At 44.4% G+C, this 20,438-nt stretch overlaps 1 protein-coding gene across 4 annotated transcripts; it reads left to right on the top strand.

Annotated features, from left to right (window-relative positions):
* The first annotated feature begins 27 nt into the window (after positions 1 to 27).
* On the top strand, positions 28 to 19,435 carry DYNLRB1 (dynein light chain roadblock-type 1). Of its 4 annotated transcripts, none has more exons than XM_026503326.4 (4): positions 28 to 125; positions 8,525 to 8,600; positions 14,500 to 14,667; positions 19,077 to 19,435. In XM_026503326.4, the coding sequence occupies exons 1-4, from the start codon at positions 123 to 125 to the stop codon at positions 19,118 to 19,120; spliced, it is 291 nt and encodes a 96-aa protein (XP_026359111.1). In that variant the 5' UTR covers positions 28 to 122; the 3' UTR covers positions 19,121 to 19,435. The 4 variants fall into 4 exon arrangements, with proteins under 4 accessions (XP_026359111.1, XP_057168564.1, XP_057168563.1 ...); XM_026503325.4 differs by lacking the exon at positions 28 to 125 and adding an exon at positions 385 to 646; XM_057312581.1 differs by having other exon boundaries at positions 14,500 to 19,435.
* The last annotated feature ends 1,003 nt before the right edge of the window (positions 19,436 to 20,438 follow it).

Raw genomic sequence — 20,438 nt, 5'->3', positions numbered from 1 at the left:
CCACGCTGGCTCCTGATAGGCTACCAGAGCTGTCCGTTTTGACAGGGTGCTGTGCGCAGGCGCGGAAGCGGACCGGGACTAGACGGAGTGCCGGCGTCGCGGAGCTACCCTTTCGTTTGGAGATGGTGAGTGTCGGCCTGCAGCTTGTGGCTGGCGGCCGGAAGGTGGCCGAGCGCGGCCGCCCACCACCCTACGCCTGGCTTTCCATCCTCGGGAGGCGTCCCAGAGTCCTGGGCTGGGAATCCGCGGGGCTGGGCGGGGCTGGGCCCGAGCTGACTGGAGGGCGGAACCCGGGCAGCGCGGGCCTCCAGACCCGGACTGAGGGGACCGAGGGGACCGAGGCGGGGCCACCGTATCCCGCTGACCCTTGACCGGAAGCAGGAGCTCGGGCCTTGGCGAGGGTCTGACGGAGATGGGGAGGCCAGCCAACAGGCCCTTGCATCCTAGCGTCCCGGGCCTAGTTGCGCGATAACAATGATAATGTTTCCTGGAAGCTTAATTTGTGTCAGGCGTTGCTAAGCGCTTTCCGTATGTTGGCTCTCCTCACCACAGCTCTGTGAGATAGGTGCGACCATTATCCCTATTTAACATACTTGGAGTCTAAAGCCGAGTGAAATTAAATACCTTGCCTCAGGAAATGGCGGAGGTAGGTTTGAACCCTAGAAGCTTGACTGACGCCTTTCTGTCCGTGTGGTTCTTTCGAGCGTCTAGAACTTGGTGCATGAATTAGAAATCGGCGGGGTCCACCCTTGGACATCCCAAAGCCTTGCTGGCAGGAACTGTTGGCTCTTTATGCTTTTGTAGGTTTGTTTTCTCGTGGTTTTTATCCTCCCGACTTGTAGATTACTTGAAGACTTCTAAAATGTGAAATCAGAAATCTTATTTAAAAATATGAAGTCCACAGGAAAAATGGCAAAGGAAAAAGGAACAGTGCCATGACCTAGAGGCAAGCGCTTTTCGTTAGAAGACATATTCTAGGCTTTCTGTCCTCCGTTTTCGCTTAATATAGTTTAGCTCTTATTGAACGTACAGTTGTGGACTCTGCTTTTTTCATTTATTATTACAGCATAAAGAATGTGTTTACATCACTAAAAACATGTAATAATACTTCGGACATATGTAACCTCATCTTTCACAACACTTTTTAAACTGTAAAAGAAAAATGAATTTTTAACAGATAATACCTGCACACAGAAAAAATAATCTGAAACAATCTAACTGAAAAATAAATCTCCCACTCAGCCCTGATCCCCAGCCTCAGTCTCCAGAGTTGAAAGTTAGTTTCTTATATATCTACATGCAAATACAGGCATGTATATGCTCCCTCCTTTTCTGACACAAATGGTAGCTTACTGCAACCTGTACCATGCTACTGTGTTTATACTCATAAAAGCAGAACATATTTAGATGCACAGTTTAAGCAATTCAAGCAGTTTCAAAGTATGTAATGTAGAATGTGCATGTGGTCCCCATGTTACTCCCCTATGGTAAATGACAGTTGGCAGTTGGGTGTGTTTCCTCCTAAATTTGATTAGTGCATAAGCACATTTACATATAAGCTATTTATTGCATGAAACTGGAACGTTTATGTTTCTACATATTAAGTTTACTTAGGCTATATATAGAAAGAGATACCTCTTTCTAAAGCTCATTCTGTTCACTTAAAAATACCAAACATTTTTCCATGGCAATGTATACAAATCTTAATTCTTTTTAAAGACTGTATAATATTCCACTGCTGTAAATACATTTAGGTGATTTACAGTTTTTCACTCTGGACAATGCTGCAGTAACTGTTGGCTTTTTTTTAAAGATTTATTTATTTGAGAGAGAGAATGCAAGTGGGTGAGGGGCAGAGGGAGAGAGAATTCTCAAGCAGACTCCCCACTGAGCACAGAGCTGGACTCGGGTCTCCATCCCAGGACCCTGAGATTATGACCTGAGCTGAAATCAAGAGTCTGACGCTTTACTGAGTCACCCAGGTGCCCCTGCAGTAACTGTTGTTGGTTTTTTTGTGTATGTGTGTGTGCTTATGCTAGTGTCTATGTAGGATATACAATAGATTCCTAGAAGTGTTACTTCTGGCATGCATATTTTATAGCTTGGTAGCAACTGCCAAATTGCCCTTCAGAATGGTGATATAAAAATCATCCATGGGGCGCCTGGGTGGCTCAGTCGTTAAGCGTCTGCTTTCGGCTCAGGGTGTGATCCCGGCATTATGGGATCCAGCCCCGCATCAGGCTCCTCCACTGGGAGCCTGCTTCTTCCTCTCCCACCCCCCCTGCTTGTGTTCCCTCTCTCACTGGCTATCTCTCTCTGTCAAATAAATAAATAAAATCTTTAAAAAAAAAATCATAATTCTATCTAGTTTTACTTCACCACACAACTATTTTCATCTTTGTATGTTCTCCTTCCTCTTGGTTCACATGTGCCTATTTTTCAAGATGTACATTCTACTTCTCTTGTGTTTGTTTTAATGTCCAAAGAGATTTAATTTAACCTTGTTGTTAACATCATCTTTGTGATCAGTTATTTTTAGTGACTACATAATGGTAAAATAGCTGTGCCATAATTTGCGAAACCATTCCCGCTGGTGTACATTTGGGTTGCTTCTAGTTCTTCATTAGTTGGGATAATGCTGTGATGAGTACTATTGTATGTGTGGAATTTTCTTTTTTTAAAAAATTACTAGATTATTTCCTTAGGAGAAATTCTCAGGAAGAGAACTTCTGAGGCCAAGGGACCAAAACTTATGGGTCTTGCAGTAGTGTTGTCCTGTAGCTTTCCCAAAAGGTCGAATTGCCTTTGTACCAGTTTTGCCATAACTGCTAGATTTAAAAAGATACTTAATAATTGGTACAATTTTTCATTATTTTGGAATGAAATAAAATGTTTCCTGTTTTTCAGGAAACAGTGAATATTTTTCTATATGTTTGTAATTTCTCTTAGGTATATTTTCTACTAGTATCCTTTTTGCCCACTTAGTTAATTTTTAGACTTTGTTTTTCTTTCTTTTTTTTAAAGATTTTATTTATTTGAGAGAGAGAAGGTGAGAGAGAGAGATCATGAATAGGAAGGAAGGGTAGAGAGAGAAGCAGACTCCCCTCTGAGCAGGGAGCCTGATGCAGGGCTTTATCCCAGGACCCTGGGATCATGACCTGAGCTGAAGGCAGATGCTTAACCGACTGAGTCACCATGGCGCCCCTTGACTTTATTTTTCTTGATCATTTTGTGTGATGTTTTGGAATTACTCTTTTGTTATATTAGATGCAGATTTTTTTGTCCTTTTGTTTCATTTTTGTTTTATACAAATCATAATGTTTATGCTTAGCAGTCAGATTGGTCAGTTTCTTTGTGAATCATTTGCTTCTGATTGTTATTCCTCTTATGCTGAACCAGTAAATAATCCTGGAGTTTTACTGCTACTTGTTTTTCTGTCTGTCAACAACATGCACCTGGGAACTAAAGAACCCAGAAGGCTTGTTTCTTGCCTGATGCAGACACCCATGTTAGTAGTACTTACAACCCAGGATGTGGAGGATACCAGTTGGGCTCTCTCTAGGAGCAGGACAGGAAGTTGGAGATGTGAGCCAACCCTGGGGGACTGCATATCCACTCAGATATTTCTGATACCAGTTGGATAGCTCTGCAGGAACAACAAACTCTGATCTAGAGCTGGCATGACTTGGATGCCTGCCTAGGACTGTCCTTTCCTATCTGTAAATGTCCCTGTTGCTGCTTGTGGCTTTTTGGCAACATTAGTTTTTCTTCTTCACTCTTTCAGGGCTGAACTTGAGGTTTGTTTTAAGCAGTTTCTCCTGAACCCAGATAGGTAGCTGGTGCCCTGCTGTCTCCTAGAGACCCCTCTAGACCTCATGATCCCCAACTCACCCAGGCCTAGCTTCATCCTACTGGTTGGGATCATGTTGGAAAAGACTATTCTTATTCTCTAGTCTTACAGAAAAATATTTTTATTTTATTTAACTATATACTAGACAAAAGTCAAATATTTCTAACATACAAAAGTTTTTGAAAATCAATAGATATGAGGAAAAATCGAAAGACTCAAAAATGAGAGTTGTAAACAGGCAATAAGTTTCATTTCAACTTCACTGATAATTCTTAAAGATGAGTTGACTTTCTCTTGTATGATTTTTGCCTATCAAATTAGCAAAGAATCAAAAAATATTGGCAATACTAGCCCCCTCTGTTCTTTAAACATGCCAAACTTGTTTCCATTTCACTGCCTTTGCTTTCAGTCCTTTGCCTGGAGTGCTTTCCTTTCTCATCATTTAGTTCTTCGCTTAAAGAGTACATCCTCAGGTGTTCCAGACCACGCTAGCCAAAGTATATTTCCCTGCCCCCAGCCCTGTTCCTGTACCCTGCAGGAATCTTGGTTACTTGTTTTTTGAATGTCTCTTCACCATCAGCCATGAAAAAAAAAAAAAAAAATCCTGGGGCACCTGGGTGGTTCAATCAGTTAAGCACCTGCCTTCAGCTCAGGTCATGATTCCTGGGATCAATCCCCACATTGGGCTCCCTGTAGGGAGCCTGCTCCTCCCTCTCCCTCTGCCCCTCTGCTTCTGCTCTCTCTCTCTCTCATTTGTCCTCATTCTCTCTCAATTAAATAAATGAAAATCTTAAAAAAAAAAAAAAAAGAATGTCTCTTCACCAGAATGTGAGCTGCCTGCAGGCAAGGACCTCATCAGTTGTGGTCAGTGGCATATTCAGCTCTTCTCTTGACCTGCTATGTGTCCTTGGGCAAAACTTCTTTCTGGATCTCTGTTTCCTCATTATAAAATGGAGATCCTACTAACATGGAAGGTTCAGATGAGAGATGTCTGAAAACATTCATCGCAGTATCTGATCTGTAGCAGGTACTGAGCAGGTTAACGTATAAGTGTATGTCCTCTCTTTCTTGGCGTGTGTTTTCTTTAAGCAGCCAGGTCTTGGTCATGGGTTCTCATTAAATGTAGGATCACCTAAACCCTAGCTTTTGTTTTCCCTGGGTACTGTAAGGCCATGTCCCCCCTCCTATACTTGAAAAGTAAAACATGGTTGTAAAACATGGTTGTAGAAATGCTTTTTATTTGTTCCTTAAGTATTTACTGAATCTATACTGTGCCAGGTAGTGGGACTATAAAGTTGAGGTCCTTGTTCCTGGGGTGCTTTGGGTGTAGAGGAGCACAGATAGTTATCCCACTGTGGTAAGTGCTGTGAAGGCAGGGTGCAGGGGTACCCAGAAGAGGGACAGAAGAGGGGAGAAGGTCTCCCACCAAAGGCTCGTGAGCTGAATCCAAAGAGTTGGGAGTTAGTTATATCAAGCAGTGAGTGAGGGAGAGAAGGTTGCTTCCTTCAGAGGGAGCAGCACACATCAAGACTCAGGCTCAGACAGGCTGTGCTTACCCCCTGCAGTCTGTTCTCCACATAGCAACCAGAGCCATTGTTTTGAAACATCAGATCTTGTCATTCCTCACCTCAAAACCAGCTAGTGGCTCCCCATATCATCCCCATTAAAAACCAAAGTCATTGCTGTGGTCTACCAAACCCACGGAAATCTAATCTGACCCTGACTACCTCTCTCATCTGGCCACCTGCTGCTCACTGCACTTCAGCCACACTGGCTCCTTTGAGCCCTGGAACATGCTACCTCCGACTCTTGTACTTGCTCTTCATGCTGTCTGGAACACTCCCCTTAGAAAACCACATTAGCTCCCTCATTTTCTTCATTCAGATCTCTACTCAGCTATCACCTTAGTGAGGCCTTCTCTGACCACCTTACTTAAAATTGCCTGCCTGGGTGGCTCAGTTGGGCATCTGCCTTCAGCTCAGGTCATGGGCTCAGGGTCCTGGGATCGAACCCCACATCAGGTTTCTGCTCAGTGTGGAGTCTGCTTCTCCCTCTGCCCTTTCCCCAACTTGTGCTCTCTCTCTCTCTCTCTCTCTCTCAAATAAATAAAATCTTAAAAAAAAAAAAATTGCCATCAGCTCCTGCATTCCAGAGCCCCCTTCCCTACTGTATCTGACATTCTATTTTACTTGGGTTTTTTGTTGTTTATTTGTTTTTTAATGTCTGCCTCTCCCCTTATGTCAGCTTCATGAGAGCAAAGGCTTTTGTTAGATTTTGTTCATCATAGCATCCCCAGGCCTAAAACAATGTCTGGGACATAGAAGGTACCCATATACCTGAAGTAGGACTGAAATGAATAGCAGTTATAAAGTATTCATCTTTTTAATTTCAGTCCCACTTTCCACCCTCCAGGGGATATTTGAGACCTCTATTCTGACATCTTTGATTTTAGCTTTCTTTCCCTTCCCTAGGTTGATTGCACATTGACTGAGCTGTCAATGTTGAGCATGTCAGAGCCCTACGTCCCCATATTAGAAATCTCTTTCTTGGATACACAGAGAAGGGTTAAAAAAATGTTTGGGTTTGGTGGGTGGTTGTTGTTGTTGTTGTTGTTGTTTTTAAGCTTATTTATTTTAGAGAGAGCACGAGTTGGGGGAGGGCGGGAAATCTCAAGCAGACTCCTCACTGAGTACGGAGCCTGACTTGGGGCTCAGTCCCATGACCTTGAGATCATGACCTGAGCTGAAACCAAGAGTCGGATGCTTAATCACCTGAGCCACCCAGGCACCCCCAAAAATGTTGTTAAATAGAAACAATATAATGGGGTAAAAAGAGGCTTGTTTAAAAAAAAAAAGAAAAGAAAAGAAGACCTTACCTGTAATTCCCTGCTCTCAATGTGGCTTTTCTTTTTTTCAGAGTCCTAGCTTGCTTGTTTTCATGTGGTTGCTCTCATCAGGCACTTTATTTTTGCACAGCTGTTTTCACTTAATGTTATAAACTTTTTGTGGTGATATAAATATTCTGATTACCATTTAATGTGTGTATTATTTTCCTATGAACGGACATTCTGTAATTTATTTGGCTTTATTCCTAATTATTGGGCATTTTTGGCTCTTTCTGTTTTTTGCAACTGCAGATGTCACAGCAGCAAACATCTTGCTGTAGTCTTCTTTTAAGTTATTTCCTTAGGATGAGTTTCAGGAAAGTTACCAGGTCAGATTGAGTCCTGTGTAATATTGACCACTATTGTACTTTACCCCTCCTCTCCAGAATAGCACTTAATAGGAGTTCAGTGAAAGTCTTGAATGAATTATGACCTCATACATGCATGACCATTGTATTGTACTCATGTCTACAGAGCTAGCCCTGTCCTTTTACTCAGGCTCCAGATTTATGAGGTGTCAGGCTATTTGCCATCTCGTAGGAGGAACTTGTTTGCTCTTCTCTCTAGCATTTGAGTATTCTTGTATCATTGGGGAGTGGGTGGTAGTGACTGGATTGTCAGCCTTGTTCCTACTAGAAAAACAGTAATTCATTGTGCTCTCTCCATCACTGTTTAGAAGCTCCTCCCCTCCAGGCCAACTCATTAGCCCTTGTGGGTCGGGAACCACTTTCTTTAGGTGGATGGCATCTGTTTTTAACATAGTCTGACTCAGCCTTGGAGTAGCTTCTGCCTGGATTCTGGACTGGTCTGGAAGGGGCCTCCTAAGAACAAGCACACTTTAAGGCCAGTTTCCATCCACAGAGATAGGCCTAGTTCAGTTAAGCAGCTGTTTATTGAGCACCTATTCTGCAGAGCATTGTAGAAACTCTAAGTAATCCAGTACCTGATGCATTCCTAGAGAGGTACAGTCAAGAGTTTGGGGAGTCAGAAGTGGGCAAAGACTCCAGAGTTGGGGATCAGTAAAAGCTTCATGGAAGAGGTAATGTCTTAGATGGCCTAGAAGAATTTATTGGATTTCCTTGTTAGGATATAAAAGATGTGGAGGTAGGGAGGTATGGCCATGGAGCTGGAGAGTTGAAGGAAGGGTAAAAGAGATGGGAGTGATAATATAGAAGCCCTGGCATGATAGGGTGAGGACCCAAATGCCATGTGCCAGTTTCTGGAGAATCAGGATTAATGAGCCCCTTCCCCAGGCACATTTTCTGTGCCTGTGTGCCATGTGTCACTCTGTCTCAGATAGTAGCTTACTAAGTCGCTAAGTTTATCCTCATGGAGTCATTTTTCTTCCTTTGGAATATTTTCATTTGTGCTGTTTGGGCCACAAATGACAACTTAGGCTCCTTCCTGTTAGATACCACTGTTTGGGTTTTTTCAAATCATCAGAGTCTGGTCCTCCAGGTGTCCCAAATACGTGAGTCATGGATATACTGCCAAGAATGGTATTTATATTCTGCTCCAAATTAGCTAAGCAGGGAGGGGTAATAGTGCCTAGTGGGCAAAGAGCCAGTAGCCCCGCCCCATGCTGGGGTTTGTGAGCAGATGGGTTAAGCCCTGGGGATGCCCTAGGGACCACTCCAAACAGACCTGGGGAGCTTTGAGGAGGTGCCATATGCCTGGGTGTTACTTGTTTGTTATTGGAAGACAGATGTGTGATTAATCTGCCAGGAGTATGAGGGAGTCAGTCCAGTCTTACTGGCCCCTCCTAACCTGGGTCTTGTTTTCTCTGGCAGGCAGAGGTGGAGGAGACACTGAAGCGACTTCAGAGCCAGAAGGGAGTACAGGGCATCATCGTGGTGAACACAGAAGGTACGCCCTCCCTTGCGCCATGACCTGCTCACAGGCAGGCCCCGAGAAAACAGCCCAAACACAGCATGACACTTAACTGTTTACTAAGCCCCTTCATGTACAGGATCTGATTTTTACCCTTTTTAAGCACTTCCAGTGTCCTAGGACTATTATTGGTATTCCAGAGTTTAAAAAAGGAAAAATTCACTCAGTCCCACTGCCCTCACAGATCATACTTTTTACTATGCCATGCTTTTCTAGCCCTTGCCCAGGTACATCTTCTCTTGGTCATAATTATTATAATTGTTACTCTTTTGCATATGTTTACTCATGAGCTTGTTTTTTGGCTCTTTTTCTTCTATGATTTACGTAAGCAAATTTTTTAACTTCCACTGCAATGTTTATCAGCCATCCACCATTTATATGGTTTCTACGTTTTTTTTTAAGTAAACTCTACCCCAGTGTGGGACTCAGACCACACTGAGTTGCACAATCTGCACACTGAGCCAGCCAGGTGCCCCTGTTTCTGCTTTTTTGCTAGATGATACTCTGGTCAACTTCTTAATGCCAATAGCTTTTCCCTCCTTTTGGGGGCGGGGAGGGACAGAGGGAGAGGGGGAGAGAATCCTGAGCCACCCAAGCATCCCTCCCTCCTTTTCTATAGCATTTTTTTCAACAACAAGAAGAGTACAGATACTAATTTTCCCAAACTGCAATAGACATGGTGAAGAAAAGGACTAACATTTATCGGACACCTGTTCTGTGCCAGGCCATAGGCCAGTGCTTTACAAACATATTGTTTCATTTATTCCCTAAAGCAACCCTGTTGTCTCCATTTTGCAGTGGAGAAAACAGAGTCTGGAAATTTAATTGGTTTGCCTGCCATTGGAGAACCAAGATTTCATGCCAAGTCTGTCTGAATGCACTTGTGCTCTCTCTCCCACACTGTACTGTGAAGGAACAGAGAGTAGCTGCTGGTCTGTGGCCCAGGCCATGCCCAGGGTCACCCAGCTGGGCTCCCCCATTCTCTAGAGGAGTGCATTTAGTCAACTCTGATTTGTTTGAGATTCCTTGAGAGCTCTGTGTGTATGTGTTGTCATTCTAGCCCTTGTTTTTTGAAGGGCAGAATTCTCCCAGAATTAGAAAGGCATTAAGTAATGCCTACTTAAATAGAGCAGAATGAAAGTCATCAGGGGTGAAGAAGTAGAAGTGGCATGTCCTTAGTTAGAATGTTATTTTCCAAGTTGTCAGACCCTGGCCAGCCCAGAACTAGGTAGCGCATAGTGCGTGCTCCCCAGCTTTGTCAAAGCAGGCAGCAGGTTGGGTGCCCTCAGAACACTGTGGAGGCAGGAACAGGTTCCAGCTCAGGTCTGCCACTGCTCAGCTGGAGGACCTGAGGCTTCCTCTTCCCTTCTTCAGACCTTTGCTGCCATAAGTGGAGTGGTTGATCCGGGTAATCTCTTTTGGCTGCTTCTTACTCCAAGATCTGAAAGACTATTTGCATATCTCCCAGAGAGACTGTCTTCTCAGACTGGACATTTTTTTGACCCCAAATGGGGAAGGAACGGCTCCCGGGGGTGTTTCCCAAATGGGGAGGTAGTAGGCATCCATCAGTATTTGCAAGCCACAGCCTTCAGTTTTGCCTTAAAACTGCCCCGAAGCTTGAGCTTTTTCATTGGGAGAATATAGCACCAACTGCTTACCTTTTGGATACTAATGAGCACTTCTTTTTCATATACTAATGTGGCAGTATTGCCCAGTGACTAAGAATATAAAATGTGGAACCAGACTGCCTAGGTTTTTTTTTTTTTTTTAAGATTTTATTTATTTATTCGACAGGATAGAGACAGCCAGCGAGAGAGGGAACACAAGCAGGGGGAGCGGGAGAGGAAGAAGCAGGCTCATAGCAGAGGAGCCTGATGTGGGGCTCGATCCCATAACACCAGGATCACGCCCTGAGCCGAAGGCAGACGCTTAACCGCTGTGCCACCCAGGCGCCCCGGGACTGCCTAGGTTTGAATCCTGGCTCTACTTAATTTTTATCAGCTGTGTGATCTTAGACTAATCACTTAACCCCTCTGTTCCAGTTTCCTCATCTATAAAATGTGGATAATTATACTACCTTCCTTTAAGGGAAGCTTTTAGAACAGTGCCTGATGTATGGTAACTGCCATATAAATGCTAAAATTATTGCGTGTATTCATTTATTTTTAATTTGTGTCCCATCTACAGACCTCCCACTTTAGTCTCTCATTTACATTTCACACCGTGACCCTGGAAGGCAGGGGTATTGCCCGTTTTTCAGATGAGGAACCCAAAGCTGAGAGAAATTAGGTGACCTGTTTAAGATCACCCAGCTGTGGATGGAGGTGGTCAGAACTCATACTGTATAGGGCCTTTAAGCTCTCTGGAAGCTTCCATTTAGGATGATTAGTTAGGGATTCCTATTATCCCCTCTAGGGCTTTCCTGCCCCTGTGATTCAACTCAGCTGCCTTTTCCTGCATGATGCCTTTCCAGACCACTGCAGCCTAAAGTGATTGCTTTTGCCTCTGAATTAATGACACACCATTATCCCAGTCCCTTACCAACCACCTGCCACTGCACTTTGATCTCTTTACCTTGGCCAAATTTAAATGATGTTGCATAGTAAAAGTGTGAATTTAAGTAGAATTACCGAGAACTTAAGGAATATTCCACTCCATTTGTACCTCTTCAGACCCCTGCAATCTTCTGCTGCTACCCACATGGGGCAACATAAGAGACTCAAATGTGTAAGCCTCACGAGGGCAGAGATTTGTTTCTTGGGTTCACTGCTATATCCCCAGCACCTAGAACAATGTCAACACTTAGTTGGTGCATAATAAATACAGTAGTCCCCCCTTATCCACAGGGGATACATTCCAAAACCCCCAGTGAATGCCTGAAACCAGGATAGTACCCAACACTGCATATACTGTGGTTTTTCCTTTATGTACATACTTATGATAAAGTTAAATTTATAAATAAGGCACAATAAGAGATTAACAACAATAACTACTAATAAAACAATTACGACAGTATACTGTAATAAAAGTTATGTGAATGTGGTCTTTCAAAATATCTTTTTATATGGTATTCACCCTTCTTGTGATGATGTGAGATCATAAAATTGCCTCCGTGATGAACCGAAGTCAGGGGAATGACATGGGCATTGTGAGGCAACATTAGTCTACTACTCACCTGATCAGGAGGATCATCTGCTTCCAGACCAGAGTCGATGCGGGTAACTGAAACCATGGAAAGTGAAGCCACAGATAAGGCAGGGGACTGCTGCCTCTGTTAAATATTATTAATGTTTTTTATTGTCGATTGATGAAGCTGGGTTTGGTGGGAGGACCTGGCTATACAACCTTGGTCTTGACAGATCTGAGCCACAAGTTAGAAATTGTGCTTCCATGTGACCAGCTACTTCTGCAGGCTGCACAGTCCCCATTTGTGAAGGCAGAAGCTTGGAGTAGATGACCTAATCATTCAGCTGTCTTTGTGGTGTCCCCAGCTCTGACATCATGTGAATCTGGACTTGATCTCTTACCCTTATTTGAAATTCTCCCCAGTTTTGGTCCCTGTCCCGCCTCCTCACTACCTCTATGTTTTCTTTTGTTTTGAAAGTGAGCCAACAAGTGGTTGGTTTCTTGTCTCCTTTATACACCTCTCACTTAGTAGAAATGTGATCAAACTCATGACAGTATTTGAACTGCTGAAGGAGTCCTTGAGAGCACTCATTTATCATCTGCAGTAAGTGCTTAGTGAACTCTCTTTAAGGACAATGATGAGCAAATCAGACCTGGTCCTGGTCACTTCCATAATGTGTGATATCAAACTCCAGAAGAAATGGCTCTAAAGGAAAATTGTGTGGGATGGTAGAAGGGGGGCATTGACCACATATGGAGGTTGTTAGATCACCAGAAAATGGACACCTGAGGGATCAATGGGAATTATGCGAGAATGGGGGAAAGAAAGAAAGTTCCAGGCAGAGGGACCTGAGAGAAGACTGCCTTGTGGCATATAAGAAGAGAAGGTTAAGAGTTTTGCTCATCCATGGGGCGCCTGGGTAGCGCAGTCGTTAAGCGTCTGCCTTCGGCTCAGGGCGTGATCCCGGCGTTCCGGGATCGAGTCCCACATCGGGCTCCTCCGCTATGAGCCTGCTTCTTCCTCTCCCACTCCCCCTGCTTGTGTTCCCTCTCTCTCTGGCTGTCTCTGTCAAATAAATAAATAAAATCTTTAAAAAAAAAAAAAAAAAAAAAGAGTTTTGCTCATCCGGACTTCGCCAGGCCTTGATACTGGCTCCTCAAGTTACCTGGGGGATGGAATTTATTGTGTAGTGATGTTGATAACAAGCCAACATTACATTCGTAATCTTTCTAAACATTCTTAAAGAATTAGCCATATTTAATCCTCACAGCACAAGCATTATTTTACAGATGAAGAAATGGAGGCTTGAGAGGTTAAATCACTTGTATAAGTCCACATAGCCATGAAGGGATAGAGCCAGGGTATAAGTCCAGGTCATCAGATTTCTGAGTTCCTACTCAGTCATCACCTCAGCTGCTCATACTGCCATCCTTAGGAAGATTCTGCTGTGGAGTGAGGCCTCATGGGGCCTTGGTGGGCACATTATCCCTATCCAGAACCCAGTAGCAGCCCTAGTGACCTAGTCCTCTTGTCCCTTAAAGGCAAGTGATCACTACAGTCTGTCCTCATGACTTCATTTGGCTCAAAACAGCCTCTCTGACTTAGCTGCTTCTCTTGCCGTTATGTCCCCTTCTGCTCACTCTCCTGTTCCTGTGCCCTAGGAAGACAAGATTGGGCCAGTTTCTTGCCACCTGTGAGTAGGCCTGAGGGTAATTGCCTTTGGCCAGTCCTTAAGCTGGTCACTTATGGGCCAGACCAGCAGGGTCATGGGCCCCCAAATCTAGCTACTTACGTGTGAGGAGCCATTTGTGCCACATTCATCACAAATGCCTGTCAGCTATGGGCACTTAAGCCTTCCTCAATGGAACCTTCTGCTGATATGTCATGGTGATTCATAGGCACCTGATGATTCAGTTGTGTCCTGAGGTGGCTCAATCTGAGCCCCATTTTTCACCTCCATGATGATAGGCACTGACCAATAAGGGAGGTCCATGTAATAATTCATTTCGAGGAAACAATCTTCCAAACAGAAAAGGCTTTGATACACAGTGGTGTTCACTGCACAGTAATTAAGTAAAAAAATGCAGCCTGTGTACCAACAATAGAGGAATGGTTAATTCTGTGGAATGGCCATTTGTGGGCTCTTTGAAAGCAGTAGCAATGCTGTTTATAAGTGTATATGCAGACAGAAAAACACGCTTTAATTTAATCATGTGTATAGACATGTGTTTACAGTTGGGCCCTAAGCGTGCCTCAGTGGGAACTGGAGCAAAGCGCTAGTGATGATAATGTCTTGGCATAGGCTGACCTTTTTTTCTTCTTCCTACTTTTCTGTATTTACAAATTCACAAGAGCTGTCCTTTTTGTTCAGGTTCTAAGTATTTTGAATGATAGTCTCTCCTTTTATTGCTGGAAGCCAGTTGAGATAGTGTGGCCCTGTGGAAGGAGCCCAGCAGTGGAGCCAACAGGCCTGCATTTGAATCCTAGTCCTACTGCTTCTGTGCTGTGTGAAGGCTCAAAGCTTCTGTTGCCTCGTTGGCGAGTGAAGATGGTGATTCCACCCCCAAAGTAATTCCCGGGACTGGTGCTGCCATGCTTGAAGTGCTCAGCACTGTGCCTGTCAAGCCCTCAGTAAATCGTGGCATTGATTGTTAACTGCTAGTCCAGTACTCTTGAATTAAAGGTGTGGGGTTGGGAGCTGGGCAGAAAGGGGCTCCAACTTCCACTCAGTCTCTGCTCTCCCCTCAGGCATTCCCATCAAGAGCACCATGGACACTCCCACCACCACACAGTATGCCAACCTTATGCACAACTTCATCTTGAAGGCCCGGAGCACCGTGCGTGAAATCGACCCCCAGAATGACCTCACTTTCCTTCGAATTCGCTCCAAGAAAAATGAAATTATGGTTGCACCAGGTAAGAGGTCTTCCACATTCCCACTTGGGAGCAGACTGTCCCAGCATATTCTGGGTAGCTTATCAGGAAGGCTTGGCACATTGATGTCCCCATAGGTGCCACTGCAAGGCCTGAAGAATTGAAGGTACAGAGTTGATTGCCTCACTGCCTAGCCAGTCTCTGACTGGCATCCCCAACAAATACTTATTAGCTGTGATTCTAGGCCAGACCCTGTACTAGAGTGTAGGCCACAGAGGGGAATCGTGGTCTCACAGAACATAAAGGAAGGTGTGATTAGGTCTCCCCAGAAGAGGGGACATTTGAGCTGAATCTAGAAGGCACAGGAAAGAGTGTAAGCAAGTTGGAGGGATGGGAAAGCTATGTTTGAAGGAAAAAGAACTCAGTGATTTGAAACCACAGCACAAGACAAAAATATCGTATGGTCATTTTATCCTTGAAAAAAATGTTAAATTGCCCACTTCTAAAGTACAGTCCTGTCTCTCTGGACCGTGTATGGCCAGCTTTTCCTCCAGTGTTGGAACAGATCGCTGCTTTTGTTTCTCGTGCAGTGCTTGGCCTGCGTTTAAGAGCTGTGTAGTACAAACTATGCCTGTCTTTAGGTCTTAGGATCATTCACAGGATGATGAAATTCACCTCCTGGGAGGAGCCCACAAGGACTGGGACCACTGGAGGGAACAACAGGGCCACCTGTCCTGGCCTGCATCACCTCACTCACATTTACAGACTGGAGTGGTGGACAGATTAATTGTCCAGGACTATTTTTGTGTTATTACTTCTGTTCTTCCCTCTCTCTTTTTGGCTGTGCCACATAGTTAAGTGTGCATGTGATGATGCAGGTGGGCTGCAGTGCAGCTCGTCTAGTTCATCAGAATATGTGTAGGAAGGAATGAGAGGTGAGATGTTTGGTCCATTTTCGAAGAGGCATCAGACACCAAACTAAGCTCTGTGGACTTGACCCTGTGACGGTTTTTAAAAAGCAGGGGGTGATATGATTGTGATTAGGGCCTGGATGAAGGAGGGTAGTATGGAGGCTGTGGATGCTGAATGTCCTTGGGCTTGGCAACACAGATGATGAGGAAGGTGGCTGCAGAATTCTGAGATAATTTGGTGGGTCACCCACCCCAATAGCAGGGCAGTGTTGGTTTTCAGGCCTGTTGTGGCCCAGTCTGGCTGCTTAGAAGGATATAAAGGGGAGAACCATTGACCCAGTCACAGGGGCTCACAGTCTCCTTTGGACACTCCCTAGAGGGGTAGGGACAGAGCAGGTTGGTCGCAGAGAAGAACATAGGATAATTCAGAGGCATTTATTCCAAAAACATGCTGTATGATGTTTATCAGTTTAATCACTATTTGATACATCACCTACTAACCCATTATGATGCCTCAGGTTCTCTGAGGAAAACCAGATTGCAGCAGACAAAACATGTTTTCCCAGCTTTATCTCTTTTGAGTGTGACCTTAAGTCATGGAATATCTCTGAACTACTATTTCCATGTCTATAAAGTGTCTAGTAAGGTACTATCCTGCTCTGGTCTCCTGAGACACCCCTATCTGATTGAGTGGGTTGGCTTTGGGGGGTGGGGGTAGAAAGAATATTTTCAGTATTATTTGAGCTCAAATCCCTCAAGATTCGACTTCATGTTGTGTAGCTACACAAACTTCTACTTCCCTAAAAGTTAGGCTGGGAATGGTCCCTCTGTTGACCCTGCATGTCAGAGCAGACTTTGTGCCCACAGGAAGGCACACATTGTGAGGCAAGGACAAATGATGTGGTTCCCAAATTAGATTCTCCATGGACAGTTTCTCTTAACTTAAAGCTTCCAAGAACGTCTCCTCTGGAATGGTAGAGTCATCTGGAAGTTCTTGACCATCCATTCTCAGCTCAACAGCAAAAGCATCTCCAGCTTGCCCTTGAGGACCCACAGGCATTCACAGTTCATGGGTGTGGTTGGTGCTTGAGTCCAGGGTTGGCAACTCCCAAGTTAGAAGTTCTCCTTGGAGTTTGTGGGCCCAGAAGCCCCTTAGCTTTGTCAGTGGCGGTGAAGATGGAATGGCTGGGCTCTTCCTGAGCGACACACAGAGGCCTGCAGGGAGGGCCTTCACGCCCTGTCATTCTTGCTCACTCACTCTGTCTCACACTCACATTCTCACAGTGCCACATGCACACATTCTCTTACACTGGGGAGCCGTGTGACTTTTTGAGGTTGCCTTCAACACAGTGAGTGTTCTTTCTGAACACCCTCACCACTTCTCCAGTCACCCTGCTGCCTTTCAGAGCTTCAAGAGACTTCAGCTTCTCTCCCTGGGCCCTCACACATGCCATCCTGCTGCTGGCAACACTCCATCTTGCCTTTTTCATTTAGCCAACAAGCCTGCTTATCTGCATTTTTAAGTCTGTCTCCCCGCCTAGACCGTTCCAAGACGACAGAGATCTGTAAGCACATAGTAAGCATTTAACAGATAGTTGATGAGTAAGTATATAAATGATTCCCTAAATCTCCCTCCATTGCTGACACTGCACTGTGGAAGTAAGAGGTAGGGTGAGCAGTGGGGATGGGGTCAGGATTGTCTGTGGGACATGGTATTTAAGATGAAAACCAATAATTTGACACCTTGACTCACCCACTTTGATATGGCAAAACTATATATGTATATTGGATTTTGGTGCCAGAATTCTTGTGGGCAGGAGCCACTGACCAGAGCCTCTGAAGCATTAGGACTAGATTGCCTTAGAATTTCCGCAGAGCACAAGCCCCACGGGGATGACCCCCAGCATAGAACAGGCCTAGCTGCTGCATGTTGAGGTGAGTCCTTCTGGGACTATAATTAGCACCCCACACCGTGGGAACAATGTGGAAGAGCCCTGCCCAGGAAGGAAGTCCACTGACCCTTTCTTCCTACCTAATCTTTCTGGTTGATCAAACTGAGAAGCTGTTTCCCAGACCACAACTAGCAACAGGTAGTTTCAGACAGTTTGGTCCTTCGTACGTGGGCCAAATTTCACCCCATCCTGGCGCAGAATAGCCTGTGGGAAAAGACGTTTTAAGACAGACTTTTGGTTTTCATTTATTAACCTCACTAATATTAAGGCCAAGTTAATGCAGCATAATCAAACTTTAACACTCTGCTTCCCACAAAGTACTTGGAGTGATATTATTGAATTTAGAGCTTGATGTTTGGAAGAAGAGACACTAATATTGCTAATTGTGTCCGTTTCTGTTGGTGGCTTGTTAATTATTTCTGTTTTTATTTGTAAGTGATGTTAACTTCTACAGATTGCTTAGCCATGAAACTCTTAGTCTTATAAAATCTGTTTCTTATTATCTGCAACAGCCTGTCGTCATGGGAAGAAGCAAACTTTAGGTTTGAATCAGCACACAAAGCTGGCAAGGCCAAGGTCCTGCCATTTTTCCCCTCTTCAGCAGAGGGCAGACCAGAAGCGTGCAAACCCAGCTAGCTACCCCACCGGGCGTTTTTGCCTTGGCTTGGGCAAGTCATTTAACCCTCTGAGCCTCCGTGAAGTGGAAAACACTAGTGTCTGTCTCATAGAGAGTATTTATTGAGGTACCAAATGAGAAGCATTTGGCCCAGGACTGGGCACATGGAAGCCTTGATAAATGTTTGTGGTTTAAGTGGACAAAGTTGAAATGCCCTGCTTCGCCAATTTCTTATAAAATAAAATGAAGAGCAACCTTAACCTAGTGGTTGTCCCAGAACCTGCAGCATCAGAATTACCTGGAAACTTGTTAAGAATGCAAATTCTTTTAACTATACTGGAATTAAAATTAAAAACTTCATTAGAGGTGCCTGGTTGGCTCAGTAAGAGGAGCATGTGACTCTTGATCTCGGGGCTATGAGTTTGAGCCCCAAGTGGGGTGTAGTGAGAGGTAAGTAAGTAAATAAATAAACTTTAAAGAAATAAATACAAATTTAAAAATAAAAACTTAATTTAAAAAATGCAAATTCTTGGGCTCCACTCCAGACCTGAATCCAGAGGGCTAGGGGTGGGGCCCAGTAGTGTTTGCTTTGAGCCCAGCCCTCTAGGTAATTCAGGTGCACTCTAGTTTGAGAACCACTGCGGGAGGCAATTCATTTAAATTCTCTGAACCCGAGTTTTCCTACCCAGAAAACGGGAATGATAGTCTTACCTCCCTGTTGGTACCCTGTGTTACCATGAGGATGAGAAAGGAGGATGTGCTGCAGGCTATAGCTGCCGGGTGGGAGGGGCTCCACTTTCCCAGCAGCCACACTGTAGAAGCCCCTTTGGGAAACTTGCAAGTTCATCTTCTGTTTTCCCAACAGTTGGAGGTAGCCTGAGCATTGATGCTTTTTATTGTTCCCCTCCCCTTTTATATAATGTAATGATTTAATGATTTAGTGATTTATTTTTTCATTTTTCTCTTTTGCAGATAAAGACTATTTCCTGATTGTGATTCAGAATCCAACTGAATAAGCCACTCTCTTGGCTCCCTGCGTCATTCCTTAATTTAATAGCCCCCAAGAATAATAATGTTAATCATGTCAACCAACTGGCAGGTGGAAATCACCTTAGAGCCTACTTAGACCAGCCCAGTGACCAAAGTCATCAAAGTCATCCCTCTGCCGGCCAGTCACCCTTGAATTCTTGGGAGGGCCTTTTTTCCTTGCCTCCAGATTTTGGAGCAAGTGCTTTGAGCAGCCCACACCTTGCTTCCTTCTGACCTGCAGTTCACTTTGTCACCCTTGGAAAAGGCTGTTTTTCTTTAACTAAAAATAACTGAAATGCTTACCCTGCTGTGTGTCTTTAAACACTAGGTTGAAGAGGCCTCTCTGCCTCCCTCTCTTCCTATGTAATCACGTGGTCTGAAGGCTGAGCCCCAATGCTGCCTCCAGCCCCCACGGCAGATTGGATTTGTGGTTCAGAGAGGCCTGCTTTCCACTGCACCTGTGGCCACACTTGCTGAGTGGATTTCGGTTTATAATTGGTACCCTGGTTTGTCCTTTTGTCCCTAGCCTTTTGTCCCTAGCCACCCCTCTTATCATTTCCCGCTCCCACCAATGTTTTAAAAGATTTTTTTTTCTCTACACTGCACTGGGGATAGGAAAGGAGTGATATTTTTTGAGTACCCAGAATACACCAGGTGTGTTATATACCTTGACTCATATCATCCTCACAGTACCCTGAAGACAGTGTTAAAGCCATATTCAAGATGAGGAAACTGAGGTCTAGAGCATGACTTGCCTGAGGTTTCACAACTATGGCACAGTCTCTGACTCCAAAAGCTCTGTTTTTTCTGCACCTTCTTCCCAGAATTCCCCAATGGTCCCCTTTACCTGAATGATCTCATAAACAGGTAAATATGTGCCTTCCTTCCCTTAGACTCGGGGCTGGGGGGGCGGGGAGGGCATGGGTACAGGGAGGAGGTCCCAGAACGTGCCTGCTACTCTGTGAGGCTGTAGGCCACCCATCATTCAGTAGCACTCTGGGATTTCCCCCCCCCCCCCCCCCAGAAACCACATGTATTTATTTTTTGTATTAGGTTTTTCTTTTTATCTTGTTTCTTGTTACAGAGGGAAAGGATTCAAAACTGTGTAGTATAAACCTTGAAATTCCCCTCCATTGTCCTTCATTCGCCAAAAGTAACCTTTGTCTACAAGTGAGTTCTTCCAACTAGCAAAAATACTTTTCTAAATTTTCCAGGGAATTTTCCTTAATGGTATCAGGGGAGTAAAAGATGTACCCTTGGGAGGCTGAGGGTGTAGATTATAAGGGCTCAGCAAAGTTTTTTCAA

The sequence above is a fragment of the Ursus arctos genome, unplaced genomic scaffold (assembly GCF_023065955.2).
Source record: "Ursus arctos isolate Adak ecotype North America unplaced genomic scaffold, UrsArc2.0 scaffold_16, whole genome shotgun sequence".
Classification (NCBI taxonomy): Eukaryota; Metazoa; Chordata; class Mammalia; order Carnivora; family Ursidae; genus Ursus; species Ursus arctos.
Note: the sequence above shows the minus strand (reverse complement) of the source record. Positions and strands in the feature narration are given on the sequence as shown.

Bases quoted from the DNA above. Each gene is read 5' to 3' on its own strand.
- DYNLRB1 (XM_057312580.1), top strand. The intron at 8,601-14,499 runs GTACGCCCTCCC...CTCTCCCCTCAG, and splicing joins CATCGTGGTGAACACAGAAG to GCATTCCCATCAAGAGCACC.